The 23,267-nt window shown below is 38.5% G+C and overlaps 1 protein-coding gene across 1 annotated transcript; it reads left to right on the top strand.

Moving 5' to 3' along the window:
- The first annotated feature begins 381 nt into the window (after nt 1-381).
- LOC140271632 (uncharacterized) lies at nt 382-22,880 on the top strand. Its single transcript, XM_072366915.1, has 11 exons — nt 382-687; nt 5,668-5,729; nt 7,120-7,335; nt 12,610-12,666; nt 12,984-13,085; nt 13,499-13,510; nt 14,768-14,770; nt 17,153-17,245; nt 19,593-19,665; nt 20,003-20,104; nt 21,559-22,880. The coding sequence occupies exons 1-11, from the start codon at nt 555-557 to the stop codon at nt 21,729-21,731; spliced, it is 1,026 nt and encodes a 341-aa protein (XP_072223016.1). The 5' UTR covers nt 382-554; the 3' UTR covers nt 21,732-22,880.
- Nucleotides 22,881-23,267: the final 387 nt, after the last annotated feature.

Raw genomic sequence — 23,267 nt, 5'->3', positions numbered from 1 at the left:
ACAGTTACCCATATGGGACAATTGATGGAATCTAAATAATTTATTGAATATAATGTACTTTTTAAAATTATGATTAAATATCATGAATATCGTATCTTATATCGTATTAGAAGCTGCAGGCCTGAAATTCAAATATGGATCTATATTAACAAAAAATTAAGTTGACAGAGAAGACACGGAAACAACTTTGGTTCATGCTTTATGCAATAAAATAAAACTCGAAAGGACAAAATGACCGATTTTTTATTTTTTTTGCACTTTTCAACCCAGTGTTTTACAAATATTTAGTAATGGTACTTTATCCACCTCTGGCGCAAAGAACTCAAACGTTATGTTGAAGATGTGTGTCTTTAAGGGGTTAACAGGAGGAGGCGCAGCGGCGGCCAGCTCGTCTGGGTGGAGTGAAGTTTGGACATATACCTACTATCACTAAATTAGCCCGCTCGGGAGCATTTTGGAAGAGTGGAAAAATATAGTCACAGAATACAAAACAGTGGTAAAAAGCGAAAAGAAAGAGGTTCGTGTCGTTGGGAGACGCTGCACACTGAGCTGAGATGGGTGATGTGAGTGAGGAGTCGCTGCTGGATTATTTCTACTCGACCGGAGGCAATTCGGGCAGAGTCAGAAATGCAGATATACTGAAGACATTTAAGCCTTTTATTGGCCACAGTGACTTGGAATTACGTGGTAAGTAACGTGAATGCGTTGTGAATTTAGCTCAATGATTTTTTTTTTAGCCGAAAACGTGTAAATGTAATATGAGGTGGTCGTGAGACCGGGGTTTACAGTATCAACAGCGCGCGTGTTGCTGGCCTCATGTTTAGAATAAAGTGGACAATTCTGGACACAACAGACCAAGTATGAGTTAACATGCAGCCTTGTTGACTTTCCATATTTTTCTGTGGTAATGCACACATCTGCTTCGCATTAAAAAGCCCCTCCAAAGACATTCAGGAGGAATTGTGTCGTTTCCTCCCACAAGTCATTTGGTAACTAACCACAGAACCTGAACTAACCCATCACCAAATATCCCACCGTGCAGTCACATGAAGCCCCTCAGTAAACAGAAGAATAGTTACTTGGCTGTTTTGTACCATCTGAGCTCAGGGTCATCCTTTTCGTGTCCACCCACCAACTGCTCAGATGCTTATGCAACCCTGTCCTGAATCAATGCTAACTCTGCAACTATTCTCACACTTGGCTTACACTCACAAATGGGGGGTTGTGCAACTGTATGTGCTTCTTTCACAAACGGCAACAGTTTCAATAAAAAACAGTCTTCCAGTTTGGACAATGTAGAGAAGTGATTTGCAACCCTAACAAATACAGATGCTGCTGCATTAGTCTGTACAGTATCTGACAGACACACACTGTGCTGTTCTTCAGCTGCTTCAAGAGGGATTAAAGAACCACTTTAAATATATAAACGTTGATCACCTGTGGATGCAAACATGTAGTTACTAAATTTAACTCCATGTCCATACATTACCTGTTTTTAGGAGTAGGCCTATGCAGTAGCACAGACTTCCCCTGATATTTACAGTATTTTTCTTCTGTTCATCCAACTCAGGAGCTCCTCTTTCTGTGGTCATTACATCTTCATTTTCCTTCTTACTGCACACATTTGGAATGGACCAACATTATAGGTTGATACTTAAATTGTGCTATGAATAGATATGCAGGCATAGCCACAAAGTCTTAATTGGTGGGTGGTCATTGTTAAATGATCATCTTTGCCTGAACTGCTGTACGGAAATGCTTTCCTCTTGTTTTCATCTCTCGCAATCATTAGTGAAACGCTGAGAAACGATCCGGAACGCAGTCACACATCTGGTTTTTGATCAGCCAAAAAGGCCACATGTCGCTTCACTACTCAGTGAACTTCACAGCGTACCCATAGTTGACTGAATCAGATTTAGGTTATAATGTTGCTATCTAAACCCAAACATATGCTTTTACATATCCTTTTGGACCTGTTCATGTGTGTGCTCAGGAATTTACAAGAAGAATCTAAGTTCTTTTGTGAGTACCCAGTTCCAGGTATTTTTATTGATTCCTATTTGGAATTGACTTTTTGATTCCCAACACTATTATTAATAATCTTAAGAATCTTAACTTAAACCTACTTTATTTACTTGTACGCCATTCTTTAAATAGCACTTAGAGCTTACACTAGGGTTTCTTAATTGTTGACACCTTAATGTTACTTTTTTGTTACTTTTAAGTTTCTCTGGATAAAATTTGGATAACAATATTTGCTTAATGAAGTGTAGATGTAAATGCCTTCAGTAAACAGTAGTCACTACATAGGTTAGAAGTCATGTACGGTAGCTTTATTTGATTTGACTGTAATAGGATTTTTTGCAGCAGCTGTTACTGTTGAAGTTCTAAGAAAAGCTGAGAATAAAAGGCCAATTAAACCTCTTTTGAATAAAGCATCTATGAAATACTCACAACAAAAAATGTGTTATTTAGTTCCACTTTTTTGGAGCAAAAATAAGAACTAAGCGGATTATGGGGATGCAGTATCTCTCCACTCAATACCTTTGGCACTGGCTGAAATGCAAACATAGTATATTTGAACCTCCTCAAATGATTATCCAAAGTGACCTTGTGTCGACAGCATGTACAGATGCTTCGTCAGCAGTGCAGTTGTTGACAGAGGTTTAAAGAGCTGCCTTGATACTCTGCCATCTGACATGGCTGTCCAATTAGAAAAGTGCTTCCCACACATTTCAAGTCTGTTGTAGCATGTGGTAGAGGATTTGTATGTCGTAATTGTGATGATAGTGTTTTAATCATAATTAAGTCCACATGCATGACTGGATGTGGACTTCTAATGGGGGTGCTTTTTCATCACTTTGTAAAACTGGGGCATAGCTGGAAAGTGCGTAAGGGGGTGTATTTGTGTGTTGCTTGTTTGTGCCAACCTTTGGCTAATAAATAACTAGCACGTTTGCTGTGTTGCTCACTGTAGTGAGCACGGAATTCTTTTGTTGAGACAGATGTAAGAGGCTGTTTCCTTTGGATTTCCTGTTGTTGTCAGTGTGAGCTGTGCTGCAGCCTCACTACAAGCATTCTTTCCGTGCACATCAGGAAAAGGAAATGCTTCATTTGCATTGAGCTGGATTGCCGCTGCACACCACAGCATGTACGGAATACCTACGCCTGGAAAATGTTGCGCTGCCTGATAACCAAAGTCTGCTTTTAATCACACATTCTGCACCAGTCTGAATATCAGCTCACAGGTGTAAACAGAAAGCTTCCACTGATAAACTCTGCCAGAGGACAGATTTGCAGTAGGTCTCGAAGTGGCTCGGGTTCTTTGGGCATGCCTTAAGATCTGTTTGGAGATTTCTTGCTGTGAGAGGATTAAACACTTCCTCTTTGTTTAGATTTTTGGTGTGAAAACTGTATGTAGCTGAGCTAGCCAAATAAAAACTAGATGCAGAGGGCTTATAGGGCAGCTAACTTTTGAGTTTGACTGGAATGAGAAAGCTTGGCTTAATGGTTTAGGGTGCAGGGGTTTCCAGGTTGTGTGAAAAGGATGCTTCTTGTTTAGAATAGAAAAATACTTTATTCATCCTCCGTGGGGGAAATTCAAAATAGTTTGACAGAAAGAGAAAGTAAACATTTTTATACATGACTGCCATTGATTTGTTTCAATATTTCTTCTATCATAGGATACTGGAGTGTTCAGAAAACATTCAGGGCTGCAGCCTCTGATGCCCAGTTCCAACAATAACCCCGTCCCTTCCTACATCTTACTTTGAAATATAGTAGTGTGCAAAAGTCCTGAGCTATCCCGAACTTCTTTATATATTGCCAGGAAAATGGGAAATAGGCGCAGTAATTTATCAAACGTTTGTGCCAACATAAATCGAAATATAATATTTAAGGCAAAATCAAAGTTGTAACGACTTGGAATAAGCTTGGAATAAACTGTTTGTATGACCACTTTAATTCCTCAGCACTTAAGCAAGCTTTCATGTAATTTCTTTAATGGGAACATCGTGTGCAGAAATGACTTTTGTCTGTACTTGAAAACCTATATTTGGGTGTATGAAGTGACTACTAACTTAAAAACTCACAAAAAAACCCACAACCCTGGCATTTTGTCTTGTTCCTCTTATATTATGGTGTCATTCAGTCATTCAGATCTTCACTGGAAATGTATGTCTCTTTACAAGGTTATCCAGACCTGTCCTTCTGTATCTCCACCTAACTTCAACAAAAACACAAGATGATGCTCCTGTTACTGTACCTTAGAAGTGGGAAGTTTTGACTTTTTTTCTCTTGCTTTTTGCTATGTGATTAATATCTCACAATTAGTTAAATAGTCTAGCAGTACTTTTAATGTTTTATGTCTGACAAGGAAATCTGACTTCTGATTGCCGTTTTTTGATTCTTTTAACATGCTCCATGGGTCAGAAAGTGCTACGGATCTTAAAAGAAGCAGACTTGAAGGAAAAGAGGGATGGAGTGGAGTCAAATGGGTCACTCAATGCACCTAAAAAATCTGTTTGATTAGAGGGGTAAATAAGAGCTTCTGAACCGTCTCTCTGCTATTTTGAGCAAAGCATGTCAAAGACATTTAATTATGATCTCAGGAAATTGTGTCAGCTTGTGAAAAAAGTGCATAATATGTCACCTGTAATTAGTCTAATAGTTATCAAGACTTCCCGAAGAACATTTTGGCATCCCTCAGCTTTTTCTCCTTGTTTTCCTTTCTCAACAGGAAGAATAGCCACCCTGCTATGGAGACCCTTTCTGATCAGCTAGATGCATCTCTCACGTTTTGTCAGATTATTGCTGGATTTGTCCTGTTTCTTAAGAACATCATTTATAGATACTGTTCATCCACTGTACATAGTTTTTAGGTCTGCTACTTCTGCCCTTGTCCTCTTCTTGTCCAGTTCCCTCAGATTTTGGATATCTTGGCACACAACGTTGAGATAAGTTTTGAGCTGACAGGTCCCTTAGGAATTACCTTGTTGGTGAAACAAATATTTTCTATTCCTGTTAAACTGTGTTATCTTTGACATTTTGCATAGATGCAACTAAATAAATGGGAACAAAATCTGTTTTTTGTGATAGTCTGTTCGTAACAAAGTGCCCTAAATACATTTTGAATGCTAGCCTAGGTTGTGTAAAAGCAAAACACGACGTCAGTGTTAAGTTGCTTATCAAACAACACACCAAATTAAATGGTCAGGGACAAGGACTGGACTTGAAAATGAGTAAAAAAACAGATAATTTCCAAAGAAACACTTTGAAAGTTCTTCAGAGAGCCTGGAGAACTATTGCTCTTAGACCATATAACAATATAAAATATAAAATGATATAATATTTAGCTTACAAATCACAAGTGGGAACTCATATTTACTCTTAATATTTTTTTACATCTGCAGCTAGATCTTAGCTTTAAATAATTTTGAGTGTCATTGGATATCTTGAAAACCACTCTTATCCACTCTTCTCCATCTTATTTTGTTCATGGCCATCCCTGCCACCCAGCACCATACAAGAGCTTAGTTTATTTGTGCAATTTCCCTCTGTCCTGATTTGGCGTTTTGGGTATTGGAACCACTTCAATATCACTGCTTGTTTACACTCTGAAGCTATATTTAGTTTTGAGTTTTTCACCTCAAATATTTTCCCCTGCAGCTAAATACAGAGAGGAATTCAAGCTCATCATTGACCGAATCGCTGTGGTGAAGTCAGAGAATGTAAGTGAACTTTTTAAATGCTAACTTTTTGTGGGAAAGTTTTTGGTCGCATGAACTTTCTGGACATATCTCCTCACCACACTGAGGCAGGTATGCCACTGCTAGGAATGGTTAATCTAAATTGTTTTCGGCTGAACAAGCAGTTGTCCAGACTTGTTTTTTTTGTTTTTCACAGAACTGTTCACTGGTTTACCCAAGAGACTGCAGCTGCAATATTAATGTTTGTGGACTATTTGTAGTTCGGAATTATTTTCACATATTGATGAAATGTTCTGCTGGATTATTTGGATTACTCAGACTAAACACAAAACCATAAGTTTCACATAAGTGTGAAACTAGCAACGGGAGTATTTGCCTAAACCTCTGTCCATTGCAATAGGAATACACCTAACTTTAAATCCTATTATTCAATACTATACGGCAAATGTGTTCAAATGTGCACAATAAATAAACATTTTGAATAGATACCATGAGACCACACGTAAAAGTTCTCTGCAGGAGTGAAAACAGCCCTGCTTTGGAAACCAGACAAAAAGTGGAGAAGCTTGTTGCAGAATGTGCTGTTTAACATTTGATTAACATTTGCTGTTTAACCCCCAGTTCTATCCTTTTTGCTAAGAAGATAATATTTGTCCTGGCTTTAGCTTCACACTTTAAAAAAAAAAGAAATGAGAGTGATAATACTTTTATTTTAAATGTCTTGGTAACTGTTTCCAAAATTTTTCTCAAATTTTGCCCTTTATTTTTGTAGCAGAGGCTAATTGAACCATAGATGGCAACTTTGAGAGTTTACTTCAAGCTATGTTTAGCTAACAACAATTTATGCCCCATCTGAACTTGTTGATACACTCACTAAAGTACTCTTGACTTTTTCACTACGTTAGCAGTCAGTTAAAACATGAAGCTTATGCTGAAAAGCATTCCTACCCATCACCAGCTCCGACAAGAGCCAGGCTGCACACTGACACGATTGGTTCTTTATGATCGCTAAAAATGATCTTCTGGCTGTTTGAATCCGTTTTTTATGAGATGGCTGTTGCCACACAGCAGTACTAGTGTGGGAATGCTAGGATGTAGTGGTGACTCTTCTTATTTTTTTTAAACTTTGTTTTTTTAGACTCATTATGGCTTTAATGTGTAACATAGGCAAAGAAAAGTTTTCAGGTTTTTTACAGTTTGCTACATTTAAACATGTTCTCACATACAAGCAGAATTTTAATGAACAGTATGGCTTCTATTAATGACATCGCCAACTGTCTTAGTTCAGATTTGCATTAGAGATGTGGTACATCTGATGGTTTCCATCTAAAGCCTTCAGCAAGCAGCTCCAAATCATGCTTAATATCCTGCTTTTGAAAGGCATGTTGTAATGTTTAACTGTTTGTCACAGGGTGAGAAATATCTTATCCTAAAAAAAAAGTTTAGGCAATTGCTCCAGGAGCGACACAACAAGCATCAGGGGACAGATGGAGAACAACTGAGACATCTGAACCCAGTTGGAACTACAGCCACTGCAGAGTGGGATGTGACAGATGCCTCGATATCATCTCCCAACCAGAAGGAACAGCAGAAAAAGCCGATGTCATGTGGAGAGCCTGATGCAGAGGTGAATTTGAGATAATTTTGGTTTCTGAATGAAAAAATGTTGCCAATCTATTGTCACTCAGTTAAAAAAAAAAAAATTATATATATATATATATATATATATAAAAACAACAAAAAAACCCCAGAATGGTTAAACTAGCTGAATCTGTCATTGCCTCAGCACACCATGTGTACTCTTTATGTGAGTAGCTTATTTATTTCTACACAAGGCCCTCTTTGTTGGTGCATTCTGCCTTTTCGTTCCAGCATGTGCCAGCATTGAATGATGGTTTAAACAGAGATCCCTGTATAAGAAATAAAAAGCATTTTTGCTGTCGCAAATCTAAGTCAGCCATCCTGACAGAGGAGAAAAGGTCACAGGGTTCATGTTTTTATATAGAGACCAAAGCCGTTTAAAGTGCTGGTTTAGTGCACAGTAATCCTTTAAAAGTACCTTTACATATTGTTCATGCAATAAACTTTAGCATGTAATCATATTTGGAAGATTTAATGCATGTTGTACTGCTAGTGAAGTGTGGTCCCACATGATTGTACAAACAGGCACTAAAAAGAGCAAAAAAAGTGCTAATGTTGGTCGTTATCCTGCACTTGACACAGCTGACTGAACACTGTGATCAGGCTGTCACAAACATTGAGTGAACAGCTCATTTATGTCTGTCCTTGTATAGGACAAGCAGGCAGAAACGGTCTGTGTGCGGAATACTCTACAGCCACCTTCTGTCATCCAAATCCAGGAACACTCAGCACAAAATGACAGGGTGGATGAGCTTGACAGAGATTCAGGATCAAAAGTGACAGTTTGAACATGTAAGATACAACAGGCCTTTTCACAAATGACTTTCAAGTCAGTACTGATGTGCCTCCATTGCGCATTTGGTGCACCTTTGCTTATGCTAAATGAGCTATATGTGTATGGGCAAGCTGGCATTGTGGAATACACAACTCTGTCATCACTCAGCTGTTCCCATGACGTTGGCTGGATGTTTATAAGGACCCACTGATGCAGGGCTGATCTCCCTGTTTGGCATGTGAGAATTCAAAGGGAAACAGCAGCAACAACATCCTTTTCTGTGCTGATTAGATGCAGTGAATATGTGAATTGGCTTGCGACTGAGATACGACTCACTGACGCAATGCTGTAAAAGTGTAAAGATGTTCCATGTAGGTGGCATATGCAAAATTAAATGTCCGCAGCGTTTGCTCCAGACTTTTTGCAGATTTTTTTTTTACACATCAACTGAGAGAATGTGAGAATGTCACACCAAATCTTCTGGAGCATTTACTACCTGTGTTTACAACCTTGGCCATGACAGAAAATGCCACATTTACTACATTGTGTGCAAGAAATCCACTCCTTTTTAGTTCTGGTTTGTCCGCATCAGGAAAACATGTCAACCCAATGCCCAGTGCTTACTAATGGCTTGGCTCCTTTTTGTTAAACTTTTCTGAATTCATGATTTGCAAAGCTTAACAGTTATTACCATATATTTTTAAATTTCATGGATTATACAACAAATCAACCATAAAGTGTGCTACTGAGAATAAACCGTTTAACGATCTCCAACCCTCCCCTGGCGCACAGCAACGCTACATTCAGTCTCCATTAGTTTCTACTCATGTTCTTAATTCTTAATTTTTTAATCTGAAAACTTGAAACTGGAAACTTTGACAGTTTGGGATCATCACCCAGAATGATCCTCTCTAACCTGCAAATCAGACAAATAGATGAAACAAAGACTCATCATGGAAGTAAAAAGGAGCAGTTGTCTTAAATCATTGGTGGTGACAGTTTTAGTCTTACAGCTCACACCAAGCCATTGTCCATTGTCTTTTTTATTTTTTTAGTGCATTCTGTGACTTTTTCACTCTTTTTCATATTCCCATTATCACTGAGGTGTACAGATTGATCAGGAGAGACAGAGAGCCTCTCTGTCTCTGTTTATTCTCAGTTGTTAACTTTAGTAGCTCAGTAGATTAATTTAAACAAGATCCATTAAAAACAGAAATAAATGGCAAAAATAGCAAAACATCAGTATTTAAGAAATTCACAAATTATGTTTCAGGGGAGCTCATGTCTCATAAAGAGGAGTCAAACCTTCTTTAGTTTACTCTATGATGTTGGGGTGAATGGCTGGTCTGTTGTGTTGACTCTGTACATTCACACAGCTGAAATGTGCAAATTAATCCTTTAGAATGTGCACAAAAGGTGATGGCAACCTCAGAATGAATTGTTTCTTGTACAGTTGCTTTATTACTTTATAACACATGTGCTCTCAAATTTTTCTCAGTTTTATTCAGTTTTATAGTCTCTTACTATGTCTGCATAGTTCTGCTCAGGACTACTTAATAGCAAAAGCAAGCATGTGTTTGTAAATATGAGGATTCTCTGGAGTAGTTCCTGCTTTGAGTGCACAATGAGTAGGAAATTATTACAAACATCACATTGATGTGGCTCCCAATGTATCCATGACTGAGAATACTGTTGTGTTGAGATCAGTCTTGTGTGTTTGAACCTATGCTATCATAAAGGACATTGCAATGTGTTCAAATACATGTGCTATACATATCAGCAAGTATTATCAGTGCGCTTTTGCTTTTTGAAATTGCTCAGGAGGATTTTTGTACACATATGATGTCACTTGGTCATCTTCTGAAGGAAACTGGCTTTGCTAATGTTTGCAAAAGTCCAGAAGGAATGTTGCAAACATTTGTGTTCTCACATGCAGATCTTCTACGGCATGACTTGAAAATGTCGGGGCTGCAATTCTAGCGTAAGGCAAATTGATTTGTTATTGGTTGAACAAGTAACAAATAACGTGTCTGTGGTTTTTTTGGTGCAATGTGTGATTTAGATTCTGAAACAATAAGTCTCTTCCTTAGCAAGGGGCAAAAATATTTTTTTAGTCTTTTTTTATTAAAGATGTCAAATAATTCCTGTCTAATTCTGAAAGACACTAAAAATGGATGAGCACTGTGGACAACCTGTACGGGAAGAGGAAATACACCGACTCCCAATTCAGAGCTTTCAATCCAATGGTTCTTTCATTCACCCACAAGGTGGTGCCAAGTATATTACCTGGATCTGTAACCAACAGCATGTTGTATTGGGGTGGGAGGAGGACAAACTGGGGGGGAAAAACTGCATTTAAACGAAGCTGCCTGTTGTTATGTTAAGCTGCGACATGTTGGACCTAATTAGGAAGATAATAAGCATTTGTGCCCATTGAAGAGAAGGGTAATTCACCCAAGAGAAAGAGATGTGGCTCTCCTTGATGGCCTGTGATGTGCATAGATGAAATATGTTGGAGCATATTAACTTAACACTTATGTCAGATTAAATGTGCTTAGTTAATGTATTAACTTTAGTTAAGGTATTTACATCCGTTCACTGAACTTTGTATTATGGACATGCAGTTCAGCATTCAGTTGTTTGATATTAAGCTTCCTAGCAGGTTCACTGTAATGTCACACACTTTTTTTTATTAGCTTTCCTGATGCTGTTTACTGTGCTTCATGGGAGGTTATTATTTATAATATCATACACTGAGTACACATTGTATCTGGTTTAATGTGGTTCTCTGCAAACCAGCTGATATCAGCACACATGTTGGCAAGTTATTATGGATTCTTTTTCGAGCTTCAACAACAGGTCCAGATGATTGTTATTGGCATGAATACTTGCAGAAAAGTCAAATAAAATCCAGAATAGAAATGTTAACGTTACAAAATCGGTTGTTTGCACAAGTCTGTCCTCCAAAGAGCAATGACAAAGTTTCTTGTTTGGATTAAAGCACAGTACACATGGATTTGTACTGAAAATTGATTTTTCTCCTGTTTTGCATTTTTGCAACAAGAGCAAGAAAGGACAATATCTGCAACTCCATAATAAAGACAACTTTCAGAGTTTAATTGATCCAGACATTGATCCAGGCATATCATATTTTTAGTAATGGAAGTGTTTGTAATAAAATGGGGCGACGTGATGACGATCCCGATTAGTTCAAAAGTTCATCTGTAGCGTATCCCCTTAAGTATAAAGCCTAGTTAAATTCATCAAAGATTAAGATCTGATTTATTTGTAATGTCCAGGAAATACACAAAAGTTGTCCTCTGCTTTTAATGTTGGGTATTTAACATAATGGTGTAACCTGTTTCCACATGTGCCACTTGAAAATGGTCAGTTCAGGTTTCCCTTCCTTCCATTAAGACCATCTTTAAATCTATTTTGTTCTTAACTGTGAAATTTTAATTCACCTCACAGCAGGCTGACACTGATAATCCAGGCAGATAGGTCAGTTAATTTTTATATAATATGTATAAATAGTTGACGCTTATTTGTTTAGCATAGCATGTTGTTCTAATTTGCATATATTTGTGTTTTGGACTGTTCTATCTGCTCTGACAAACCAAATCATTTCAAGATTTCATCTTGAGGTCTGGAAAATTATAAATAATTTTTATTAGCAATTTCTTTCAATTCATATGCAAAAGGTATATGTTAAAAAAAATGTTAGATGACAATGAAAAGGATAGCTCTAAGTCTATGAGCAACAGTTCATTAAAAAAAAACTACGAAATGCTGACAGGGCGTTTACTGGAATTATTTAGCCCTCTGTGGTCTTTCCCTTCATGCCATTTCTCTGCCTCTTATTATTGGTCTCCACCAGAAGTGCTGAAAAAAGGACACACTAGATGGAAAAGGCTGGATAAATACGAAGCATCCACTTTTCATGTTCAACATGCTGACGTGTGACAGTTTTGTGCAAGTGACCTGAAAGGGCTGAGTGTTTTAACATTGTGTCTTGGTGTGATCTGAGAACAATTTGCAAATCACGTCCTCTTTAAAAGAGTCCAGAAGGAGGAGAGAAAATTCCTCTTACACATAAATCAGCCGAATGACAGTTTTATACACTGCCAGAGTTTTCCTTTTCTTTCCCTGAACTCTTTAGAAAAAAAAGGTGGCAAAAACAAGCATTCTACTTTTTCTGTTTGGCTAACGGTTAATTGGATTGTTATTCATTACCCCTTATGTGTGAAGCCGTCACCTCTGACTCGCTGCCTCATTACTTCTCTATCAGTCTGACACCCTTTGGTCACGTCACGTCAGCTGGAAAACATCACAGTCCTGTGACCCGTGTGTGAAAGTAGGTGTGTATGTATCCTGATGTTTGGTCATACTGTTGGAACATTATGACTGATACAGTATAGTTAACCTGTACTACAGCTCAGCTTTTTGTCACCACTGTGTAATACTCTTGTGTTGGCTGTGTTTCAGTCCGAATCAGAGCATGACGAGGAGTGTACAGGCAGTATGGGCTCTGCTGCTGTTGCTGTAAGTCTTTTCAGTTCCTTTTTCTGTCGCTTTCCCAACTCTAAATATTTACCAGGGAGGTCAAATGTTTCAAGATCAAGCTTCTTTTCTCAGCAGCACACACAATGTCCTTTATGGGTTTGGTCTTGTACAGTCTGCTTTGCCTGTGGTATCAGTCCCCGTTAAACAAATAACAGAAGTAAAACTTTTGACATCATGGGTGTCTCCCACAATGTGTCAGTTGGTTGTGACTCAGTCGCCTGTAGGAAATGGATTAGAGGTTTGTGGGCTTAGCATTTTCATAAGAGCCCACAACAGGATGTGTGTTTCTGTTCCAGCTGGATCCTATAGAGAAAGAGTGGATCTACTCTGCTGCCAGTGCTCGAGTTCCTGACCTTTCACAGCTGCTCAGACAGGACCCCTCATTGGCTAACAAGAAGGTAGCACCACCTTCTGATCTGGCTCGTGAAGAACAATTCCAGTTATTGAAAAATGTTATATTATTTTCAGATTTTTTTAAATAATACCATCAAGAACTATGGGGATACTGTAACCAAAAATTGTGATGCAATAAGAAATGCAAAAGTCATTTAATGTAAAATCCTCATTCACATTAAAACCGATTGTAAATGCACTCCTTTATACAGTTTATCATGTATAAAAGTTGAACAGGAAGTAGATACCAATAATTAGGGCAACCATGGGTTAATATCCATCGCCAACATTCTTGTTTAACACATCCTTGCTGCAGTTATGGGAGCACACAGTCTTCCCATGCTTAACTTTGAGTCGTAGCTGATTTCACTTACACATGATTCTGTATTTCATGTTTGATTTGCTCTGGCGAAACCAGGACTTCACCTCAGTGAGTATTTGACTATTTGACTATTCCTAACATGTTGCAGTGTGTCTATGCTGGATGGTGTTTATTACTGCATGTTCTTCTTCTAACCTGAAGCTTTTCACTCTTGTTCTGACACACGATGGCTCCTGACTGTGACCACAATCTCTCCTCTTAGGGGGTAAGTTCCATCATACTTCTTACTCAGCCTTGTTTGTAATGATGATAACTGAAAAAGAGACATTCAATTTCAGCTTTCTTTTACAATTTTTTCCAATAACCAACTGTGATTCCTCACTCTCAGACCTGCATGTTACTTTTTGTAACTTCCACAAGCTCATTCTAACCTGATTTTCTCTGTAATGATGTTCTGAGAACCCTGTGTTAAAACATCCAGATCACGCATTTCAAAGGTCCACTATCAAAAGGATTATGAAAGATAGCTTTTTAGCTCCTATGCCCCCCTGACAACCCAAATCCTTTTATTTGTCTCCCTGTGCGCTTAAGAGATTTGAGCTCATGTTTGTTGTCCCTCCCCTGTGTCACAGTTCTCACACTGTCCTGTGGCCATGGTGGACCACCTTCTAAGAGTAGCCCTAAGCCTCTGCCATCTCCACCCGGACAAGATAGCACGGCCGCCATTGAAGTCTAGGGAGATGGGGAGGGGAGAGATTAAGGAGAGCCTTAATGCCCCACAAAGACTTCACCCACTTAAAGATAATCTGAAAGTAATAGAGCAGGCTGGGATTAATTGTAGAACAATGCAGATTGTGTCCCTGGGAAGGTGCTAAGTCGCCCTCGGGCCTCTTTGATGTTTTAGCCCTCAACCGTTTCCATGTTCAGAAAGAGGTTGATGCCTTCTCAGAGATAAAATTCAGAGATACCAAAAATTGAAAAAAAGACGCCTTTAAAACCTGGAGCCATCAGATTTGATCTGTGTCTGTCATTGATTGATTTTGCTCAACAGAAGTTTAGACAAATGAGCCACATGACAGCCTTTAAATCACATGTTTGACCAGGACTGTAGGGATTACTCTTCATCCTTGGAGGACTAATGGGTTTCCTGTTCTGACTAAATTTTTGTTAGGATCAGGTGGTTTTCTAGATATGATCTACAAACAGTGGCTTTAAGGTGGACTGACTAAAAAGTGAAGACATAATGCAGGTCATCTTACCTAAATCCAACACTTCTCACATCAGTCTCATGTTCTTTTTCTCTTCCTGCTCTTCTCATGGTGTGCACCTGCATTCCTGTTGTGGCGGACTTCCTCGGGCACACAGTTTGTAAGTACCTTATTTTCCCATCACTCCTCTCTGTCTTCCTCCACATCCAGTGTAGACAGATCTTTGTGTCCCCTGTCAGTGTCAGTCCTCTTTAGTTGCCACTTCCTTCACTGGGGAGCACATGGCAGGGACACAGGCGTCCCCGAGTGATCGGACAGGTGGGGGGCCACCTCCATGGGCAGGAACAGAAACGAGAGGAGCAGGAGTGGAAGGCGCAGCATCCTGTTTAGCCTCGTCCATCATTCCTGCCCACAGGGAAACCTGCTGAGCCGCCTGTCAAACAGTGCTTCGGCCAATCTATCTTCAGATGTGACAGTGGACAGACTAAAGAGATGGAGATACTCAAGCCAGACAGCATCTATCACAATCTGTCTCCCTGATGTGCGAGATGGGGCTACATGTCAGTTCCTCATTCTGTTACCAGCTGCAGGATCAGCCTTTTGGTCATGATTAGCATCAGAGCATCTAAACACAAAATGACTCATTCAGGCAGTGAATAAGGGCCAGTTTCTCTCTTGTGTTGCCTGAAGTCACAGAGTTATGGGCCTTTCAGACATGATGGGATTTTGCTGTCACCATAGAGGGCTGAGCAAAAATATGTGAAATTGAATGTTTTTCTGTTGGGACTTCATATTGCATCTTACAATACATATTATCTATCAACAAAAGGCTCATTGTCTGTTTAAACATACCACAGAACCGAATACTGTGAAAGTCTGCGAAAGAAAGTCTGTGGAGTTGCACCTGTCCAAACCAGAACTGTGAGAATGGCAAGTTGAAAGGGTCATGTTTGACATATTCCAAATCTAACTGGGATATGCGGCAAATCTAGTGGTGGACCGTGCTTATCCAAGCTAGTGCCAATTGCTATGGTGACGTTTGCTGTGGGTCTCACTTAGTCTCCCCCTTTATCGTTCCATTGGAATGTCTACTTGTAGGGAAGAAGCTCATATTTGCACAGATGCAGTTGTTTTTCATGCAAGGAAAATACTGTCAGTATGCAAATTGTTCAGTGTGGAAAAGAGATTGTTGATCGCTACTCTGAGCGACGCTGAACCATGGCTGGGCAGCGCAAGCCATAGGAAATAATGAGTTTCAAACCGCAGCAGTGTCATTGCCTGAAGGAGCAATCAAACATGTTATGTTTTATAATATTAATATTGGCTCAAGCTGTTTCCAAAATTGTCAAACTCTTCTAAACATCTTTGTTACTAGTTTCTCAATTACAAGCCTCTATGTTTCCTATCCAGGTGTGAAAAATTAGGGGTTAAGTAGCAAGATAAATACAGACAAATGAAACGTGAATAAAATTTTATAGATTAATGCAATAATTTCTGTCTCTGTTTAGATGCAAAAATATATTCAAACTTTGTTAATGTTCAAAAGACATGATATAGGAGTGTCTCGTGGAGCTCAAAATGCCTTAAAAACAGCTTTTAGTGCTGTTAATAGACCCTTGGGCTTTTCAAAGATTTTCAGGTATTGTAAAATAAAGTTTAGCTATGGCTCAGACAAACGTGATGCTTGAAAGAAAGTGTGAGCGAAAGAACGAGGGAGAAAAAAACCACAATTAAAAGAAACTACGTGTTTTTATATATGACTAGATAAATCAGTAGAAAAGCACTATGTCCCATGTTGCCACTGTTGGATGGAAAACTATCCCTACAAAATAAAAAGTAAGTGCATCCTGTTTGTTCAGGTGTGACAGTGTTTCTCATCAGTGAAGACCTGAGGTTACAGGCTTTTCACCAATCCACGGTGAATATGTAATTCACAAATGGCTAATGGTTCAAAAATGGTTACTGTTTGATTTGCTGAGCTAAGGGTCAGAAGGCAAAAGGGATGGATGTGGTTACTAAGCTGACATCTGCACCTATACTGCTTTCACCTGTTAATAGCCCATAATTACGCAGCTCAAAGTGTGTAGGAAAAACAGGAAATTACAGCTGTAGTCAGACAGGTGGATGTGGTTTGCATGTGACACATATTCGAGTGTCTTTGCCTGAGGACCTATAGGTGTATCTCTTGTATGGTGGGGCTCAGGTTCCCCCTTGATGTGTGCTGCCAGTAGTGCAGTGATGTCTGGGTGGGTCTCCCCTCTGCAGGTCACACTAACATCATCAATCTTTCCCCCTGGTGACAGGCGGCTGGGCCCCCAGACCGTGGGCACAGGGCTGTGTTGTTTTGTAATTAGGCTTCGTTAGATGGCAGGAAACCATCCCTCCTTCTTACCATCCCTCCATCAGTCCACTTCCCTCTGTTCACAGCTGGCCAGCTGCCTTCAGACATCCAATAAGAAGCTGCCCCACTCAGCGTCAACAGCCTATAATAATGCCACAGAGATTATTTTATGAGTAACACCTCTTTTCTCATTGCAAACAGACAGCTCTGCACTGGGCCGCCAAACATGGCAACAAGGACATGGCCACTCTGGTGGCTAATGCTGGTGCGGATGTCAACACTAAATCAGTGAGTGCAGCTTTCTTCCCATTTTTTTACAGTAATTTTAAGGGTAGCTCCACAAACTTCATGTTACATATCAATAAAGAGGACAATTTGTGTAAAATGGAATAAGAATAGAAAACTGAAGAATCTTTTCAGTATCTTTTACAGAGTTGTCGGGTGGGAGACGAGTCTTGGTTAGGGCCTCTCTGAACTCGAACCACCATTAAATCCATCCTGTTGACTCATCAGTTAAATCATTAATTTCATGATCATAATTATCATGCAGGCTTATTTCTAATAGCCACACAACTGAGGCTCAAAGTTATTTATTTATTTAAAAATATTTTTGAGCCTTCAGATATGACAAAGTGACAGTTAAAAAAATGTATTTGTCAGATTATAAAACGGAGTGCTTACTGGGAAGAATATACTTAAATTAACTTAAATATTTTCATTCCTGTATGGCATAATGGGAGGATTTTTAGTGACTCACAAAATGACAAATATAAGCAAATATGAGTTAGTGTAAAACAGCAAGAAAATCCATATTTAGAGGCAGTGGATTTAATGAAAAAACACATAAATATGACCCAATAGACTGGGGTTCATGTGCCTTGTGGAACCATTACTGCCCACTATATTAATTTGATTAATTTAATAATTTTCTGTTTAGTGAGGCTTAAACACCAAAACCACTAGTTTAATTTGATACAAAGATTATGGTTTCAGCTAAAATGTAACTTTTCATTGTGAAAACTGAATATTAAAAAAGTTCTTCCAAACCAACATTAACTCAGTCGATGACGTCAATTCCAGGCTTACCTGTTTCACTTATAATTTGATGCAGCTTCTCGTTCTAGGGTTCCATCTCCCAAGACAAAATGGGATCCACAAAAAAAATAAATAAATTGAAAATACAAATCCATTTATATTTACCATTGTGGTAATTAGGTTAATGTAAAATTGTAGTTTTCGATCACAAATTATTTTTTGGATAAATCCATAGGTGCCTTCTTTTTGTTACTTATCTAAATGATAATGTGGCATGAATGGTGCAATTGGCTAACTAGAGATTTGGAAAATATTCAATCACCATGTTTAGATATTTATCCTATTTCCTTTTTTAAAAAAATGAATAAGCATCACGCTGACTGTCCAACACTACAAGAAATGCAATATAGGAAGAAGTAACAGATGTTGAGCTTAAATTGTGAGAACATTTATTATTTACAGAGAGGCTTAACACCTATCAATGACTTCTGTCACTGAAAATCTGGATTGTTTAGTCTTTGGATTCGTCTTCACTCTGATTTGATGCTGTTAATGTGGAAAGGCAGTAGAAACCATCTGTTGCATCAGACCTGGTAGGCCCAGCAATCCGACAACAATTCATTGACACCTGTGTGGTCACGATAGTACTTTTAAGTGGATTTTGGATGCAGTTTTCGACTTTTTATTTTTTGATCCAACATTTGAAACTTGACAGCTGAATAATCATTTTGAAATCCCAAAGTTTTGATTTGTTAAGATGGAAGAAAAATAAAACTGGATCGCTTGTGACTAGAAGTTTGAAATGATAAATATATACATGAATGATCATGGATGATTGTATCTGATGGCATCTGCAAGGTTCTCTCTCCAGAGACAGAATAAATGACAGCTGTTTTTACTTGTGGAGTTGTTTTTTCATCACTGACTAAACAGAAACTTAGGTGTAATATCAGTGGAGAGCCCTTTTAATGCTAAGTTGCATTTGATTTTGACTTTTGAACATGTGTTCACTGATTTAGTTGAACTTTATTCTTTCTTGCAGCATGTGAGTATCGAGGCTTTGATCAGGCAGTGATGGGTATGTACAGCATGCAAGTTGTTTGACTTGAAGGGCTATAAATACGGCTGCTGTCCTTGTTGGCCAAGCCCTTGTGTGATGTAATGCTTCATAAAGATCTCTGTGAAGATCCAGCTGTGCAAATGCATTACAGCAGCGTGTGTTGTGGGGCTGCAGGAGTACACCACTAATAAATCATATCATGTCATGTTAATTGTTTCCCAAAACAGTGCGTCTATGTACCAGCCTGCAAGTCCACGGCAATGCAATTTTCAGTGAATTACCAAGCAATTATGTTTTTATCATTATCTGGTGTTTCCATAACCTTCGCTAATTTGTCTATTTTTTTCCATGCTGTTTTCATTGGCTGTGTTTGGACCTGGGAAACTCAAGGGGGTAGGTGCTAAAACCTTACATCACCTTAGCTTTGACCAGTTCTGTATGTATTAAGGTTGAGGGAGTGCTTAAAAAGAGAATACACAAGTTCCTTAAAATGTGCATGTGTGGAGCTTTTTATGGATATTTACATTATTTATGTTTGTTCTGCAGGGATACACACCTTTACACATTGCAGCCTTGCACGGTCATCAACATATTCTCGACTTGCTCATAGGGAGTTATGGTAAGGTATGGTATGGTTCTCATGAAATTGTGGACCAAATGTTTTCAGAAAATGTTGTGTTCTTCTTCAACTGTGGTTTCATTGAAATGCTAAGCCTCTTTATTGGTATTGTATTATTGTGCACTACCCGAAACATTTATTTTTATACTTCTTTTTTGTAAAACCTGTCAGTCACCAAGCGGCTGCAGGTCTAAAACACATGTGGGTAGCTTTGTTTTCCTTTAGATCTTAGATTGTTTCGTTAAGCTCTTGGTGTAAAGTGTCAGGGAAGTAGTTTTTTCTCTGCCCTCCCTGACTGATCTCTGTTTTGAGGGGATGTATTTTTTTATCTTATCAGGGGCAAAAGAAAACTTAAGGGACTATAGTGGCCATCTTGCCTGCCATTATCTGAACATCAAAGACTCAGAATGTCCGGGGCCAGGGGAAGACTGCGAGCTGCGTGAGTGCCTCAAACCTTTGCAGACGACAATTTTCAGCTTATATTCAGCTTATAAATAGAGTTTTTCAAACTCATGAAGTAAAAAAGGTATAATTTTTCTCTTTGTTATTTTTAAGTTTAATCTTAGGTCATTCCTTGACATTGTAGATGTGCTTTCTGTGAAGTGCAGTGTAATAGTGGATTTGAAATGTACTGTAAAGTTTACTTTCGGCTTAGTTAAGTATTTTCAAATAGTACTGTAGCTCGTTGTTTGTAAAGTTAATCATTGGCTTGTATTTGTTTGTTTTTTTTGGATAAAATATTGCTTTAGATAAAGTTTTTAGTTGTCTGAATGAGGCAAATGTGACCTCACTTTATGTTCAAATTATATTTTTTGCTTGATTTTTTTTTCAGCATTAGTTAAACGTGAGTTTGGGTAGAATATCTTTAATTGTGTTAAATGTGAATACTTTATTATAATTTGATAGATTGTTTAGTGGAGAATAAAGAAATCAGTTAGTTTTATTTTACTCATGGCAGCAAGAAAATGTTTTTTACTGTTTTAACAACAGAAGATGCAATTAGAAACTGAAAAGTAGACGTAGCCTCCGTAAGGTCAAAAGTCGTTTTGTGAACTGCCATTTTTAAGATTTTGGCCCTGGTCCTCTTTGCCTTTTAGCAGTCAGAATTGACCATATTTGGTCAAAAAGGTGGAGCTGGAGAGTGATACACTAATTGGGGGCATAGCAGCAAAGCTGCGAAGCACCCATTGTGTTAGTAGCTTTTCCTATTATTATTGATCTGTTTCTGCTGCAATTGCAGTCTATGGCAGCCCCATGAATGCCGTGGTGAAAAGTTGTGAAATTTGGCAAACATATTCAGGACAGTGCAATGGTCAACATCAACAATTTTCATGCCCGAACAGTGAACTCTCTTGGGCCACCAACACAAATGAGGTACCATTAAAATCCGTGGATCAAGATGAGTCCTACAGTCCCTATGACATCAATTTCCGCCGAATTAGATTTTCCGCCATTTTTAATTATATAAAAAACCTTCAAAAAGCATTTCAGGTCACCCAGATTGTCCGATTTTTATGAGACTTGGCACATGGAATCTTCAGACCAAGCCTCACAAAAGTTTTTAATTTCACTTCTGTTTGCCTGTAGCAGCCAATCAAACTTGGCGCCGACACGCCAAACAGGAATTGATGTATCGATACCAAACTTGGTGTATGAACTCATGACGCCTTGCTGAGCAGCCATCTTGATGTTCTTGACGACATCGATTCTATGATTCTCTCTCCCTCTGACCAATCTGTCTGCAGTGTTTCATGTCCCTGATCACTGACAACGGAAAACAAAGAATTTAATAAGACAAAAAGCATACATACCATACCATGTAATGGGAAAGCACAGTTGACTGAAGTGTGTTTTTTTCCCACATCACTGAACTTTTGCTTTGTATGGCTGCAGAGTTTCAAGTCACTCAGGCTAGAGAGCGGAACAAGAACAGGAAGTTGGTATCGTTGTTCCACTCCAAGAAGAAGTGGGGTTCAGCGGAGGAGCTTGCTCCGATTGAAGAGGAGAGGACAGCGTCACATCAGCTGGTTGTTCCCGCTTTCAGACCCCGAAAATTCTCCCGCTGAAGAAAAACAGACTCACACTTAAGTTCGAGCTCACGTGCACACATGTATGTAATGTGTATTTATTATGTGCACACACACGTTGACGCTCACACCTATACTTACAGACACTTAAACAGCTCAAACAAGCCATGAACATATATGTTCCAACTTTTGATAAGAACTGTGATGCTTTGCTCATGCATGTATGTCAGAAACAAAGAAGTGGAAGTTTTTATATATATAAAAAGATGCTGCAGTTTTCATTCCTTCTACTTCATTTTCATTGTTTTAAAAGTCCAATTATCATATCTGGGACTGTTTAGAAAATACAGATGTGGTGAAAAGTACACCTTTCACTCAAGACCTTAAAATGACCACCATTCAAAGTATGAAGAATTCTGAATATACCCTAACTGTAGCATTCAGTTTATTTAATTTCTGTTTTGTGTTTTTTTTTAACAACCAGCTTTGTATTTATAATGCTACTTCATTTTTACATTAAAACGTTTTATAATACAAATAGAGATTTGTCAGACTTTGTCCATGAATGCAGGACAACAGGTCTCAATTAAATTGGAGATAGTTGGGTAAAACAACAAATAGCATCAAATCAAAAGATGGAAATTAGTAAAAAGAAAAATAAACACAAAAAAACAAATAAATTACACTGCAAATTGCAATTAGTTTTTTCAGTTTTGTGAACTGTTGTGTGATTTGTCTTGAGTCAAAAGACTCCACAGTATAACAAGGAGGGACTCTAAAGCGTTATTTACTATCAGGTTGTGATGGCTATTTTCTTGTCATGTTGTGTTTTGCCCGTGTTTTCCAGTTGCTGGTATGAATACACAAGACCATGTCTTTTCAGAAATTCAGAAATTTCTTTTACTGCGGTTTCACAGATTATCGTCTTTGCTTTTCTGCTGCTTGATAAAGGTTTGTTGAGAAACTAATTGTTGTATCACAGAGGTGCTTGCCAGGTGGTTGTTCTTGATTTGTTCCCCTGCTGTGCATCAAAGTGCCTGTTAACTTAAAATGCTCAGTTGTGTTGAGAAGTCAGTGCCATTTGTATCAGTTACAATTTTGTGCTCTTTCTGTACTCTAAACAGCATATATTTTTGCACAATATTTATACGATGAATATGTTTTGGAATAAAACTTTTTCATACAAAAGTGTATTGTGGTATTCTCTGCCTCTAACGCTCTTGGTTCTGCATTGCTCACTTCAAACACACCAATAAATTGTTGCATGCCTACTTTGCTGGTACACTAGAATCGACAACTCCAACAACTTGTGATAATGCTTTTCTCCCCACCTTTCTACACAATAAGTTGAGTTTTTTAAGCTGCCTTTGATCTCACTTTAACTACCTGACTTTGTGGGCTACAGCTGGAGCAAATATGGGCCCTGCTAACTCTCTATTCGGCTTTAGACCTTAATTCCTGATTAGCTGAAAAGGGCAGCACTTGCTTTTGGGTCTTGGATATCAGACGACACAGAGGGGAACAGAGGCAAGTGTTTTTGTGCTTCATTTTTGAAGCGGGGATGTTGGAGGGATA

Source organism: Leuresthes tenuis, unplaced genomic scaffold (genome assembly GCF_036924035.1).
Source record: "Leuresthes tenuis unplaced genomic scaffold, fLeuTen1.0.hap1 SCAF_16, whole genome shotgun sequence".
NCBI lineage: Eukaryota > Metazoa > Chordata > Actinopteri > Atheriniformes > Atherinopsidae > Leuresthes > Leuresthes tenuis.
This window is presented reverse-complemented; position numbering and strand designations above follow the sequence as displayed.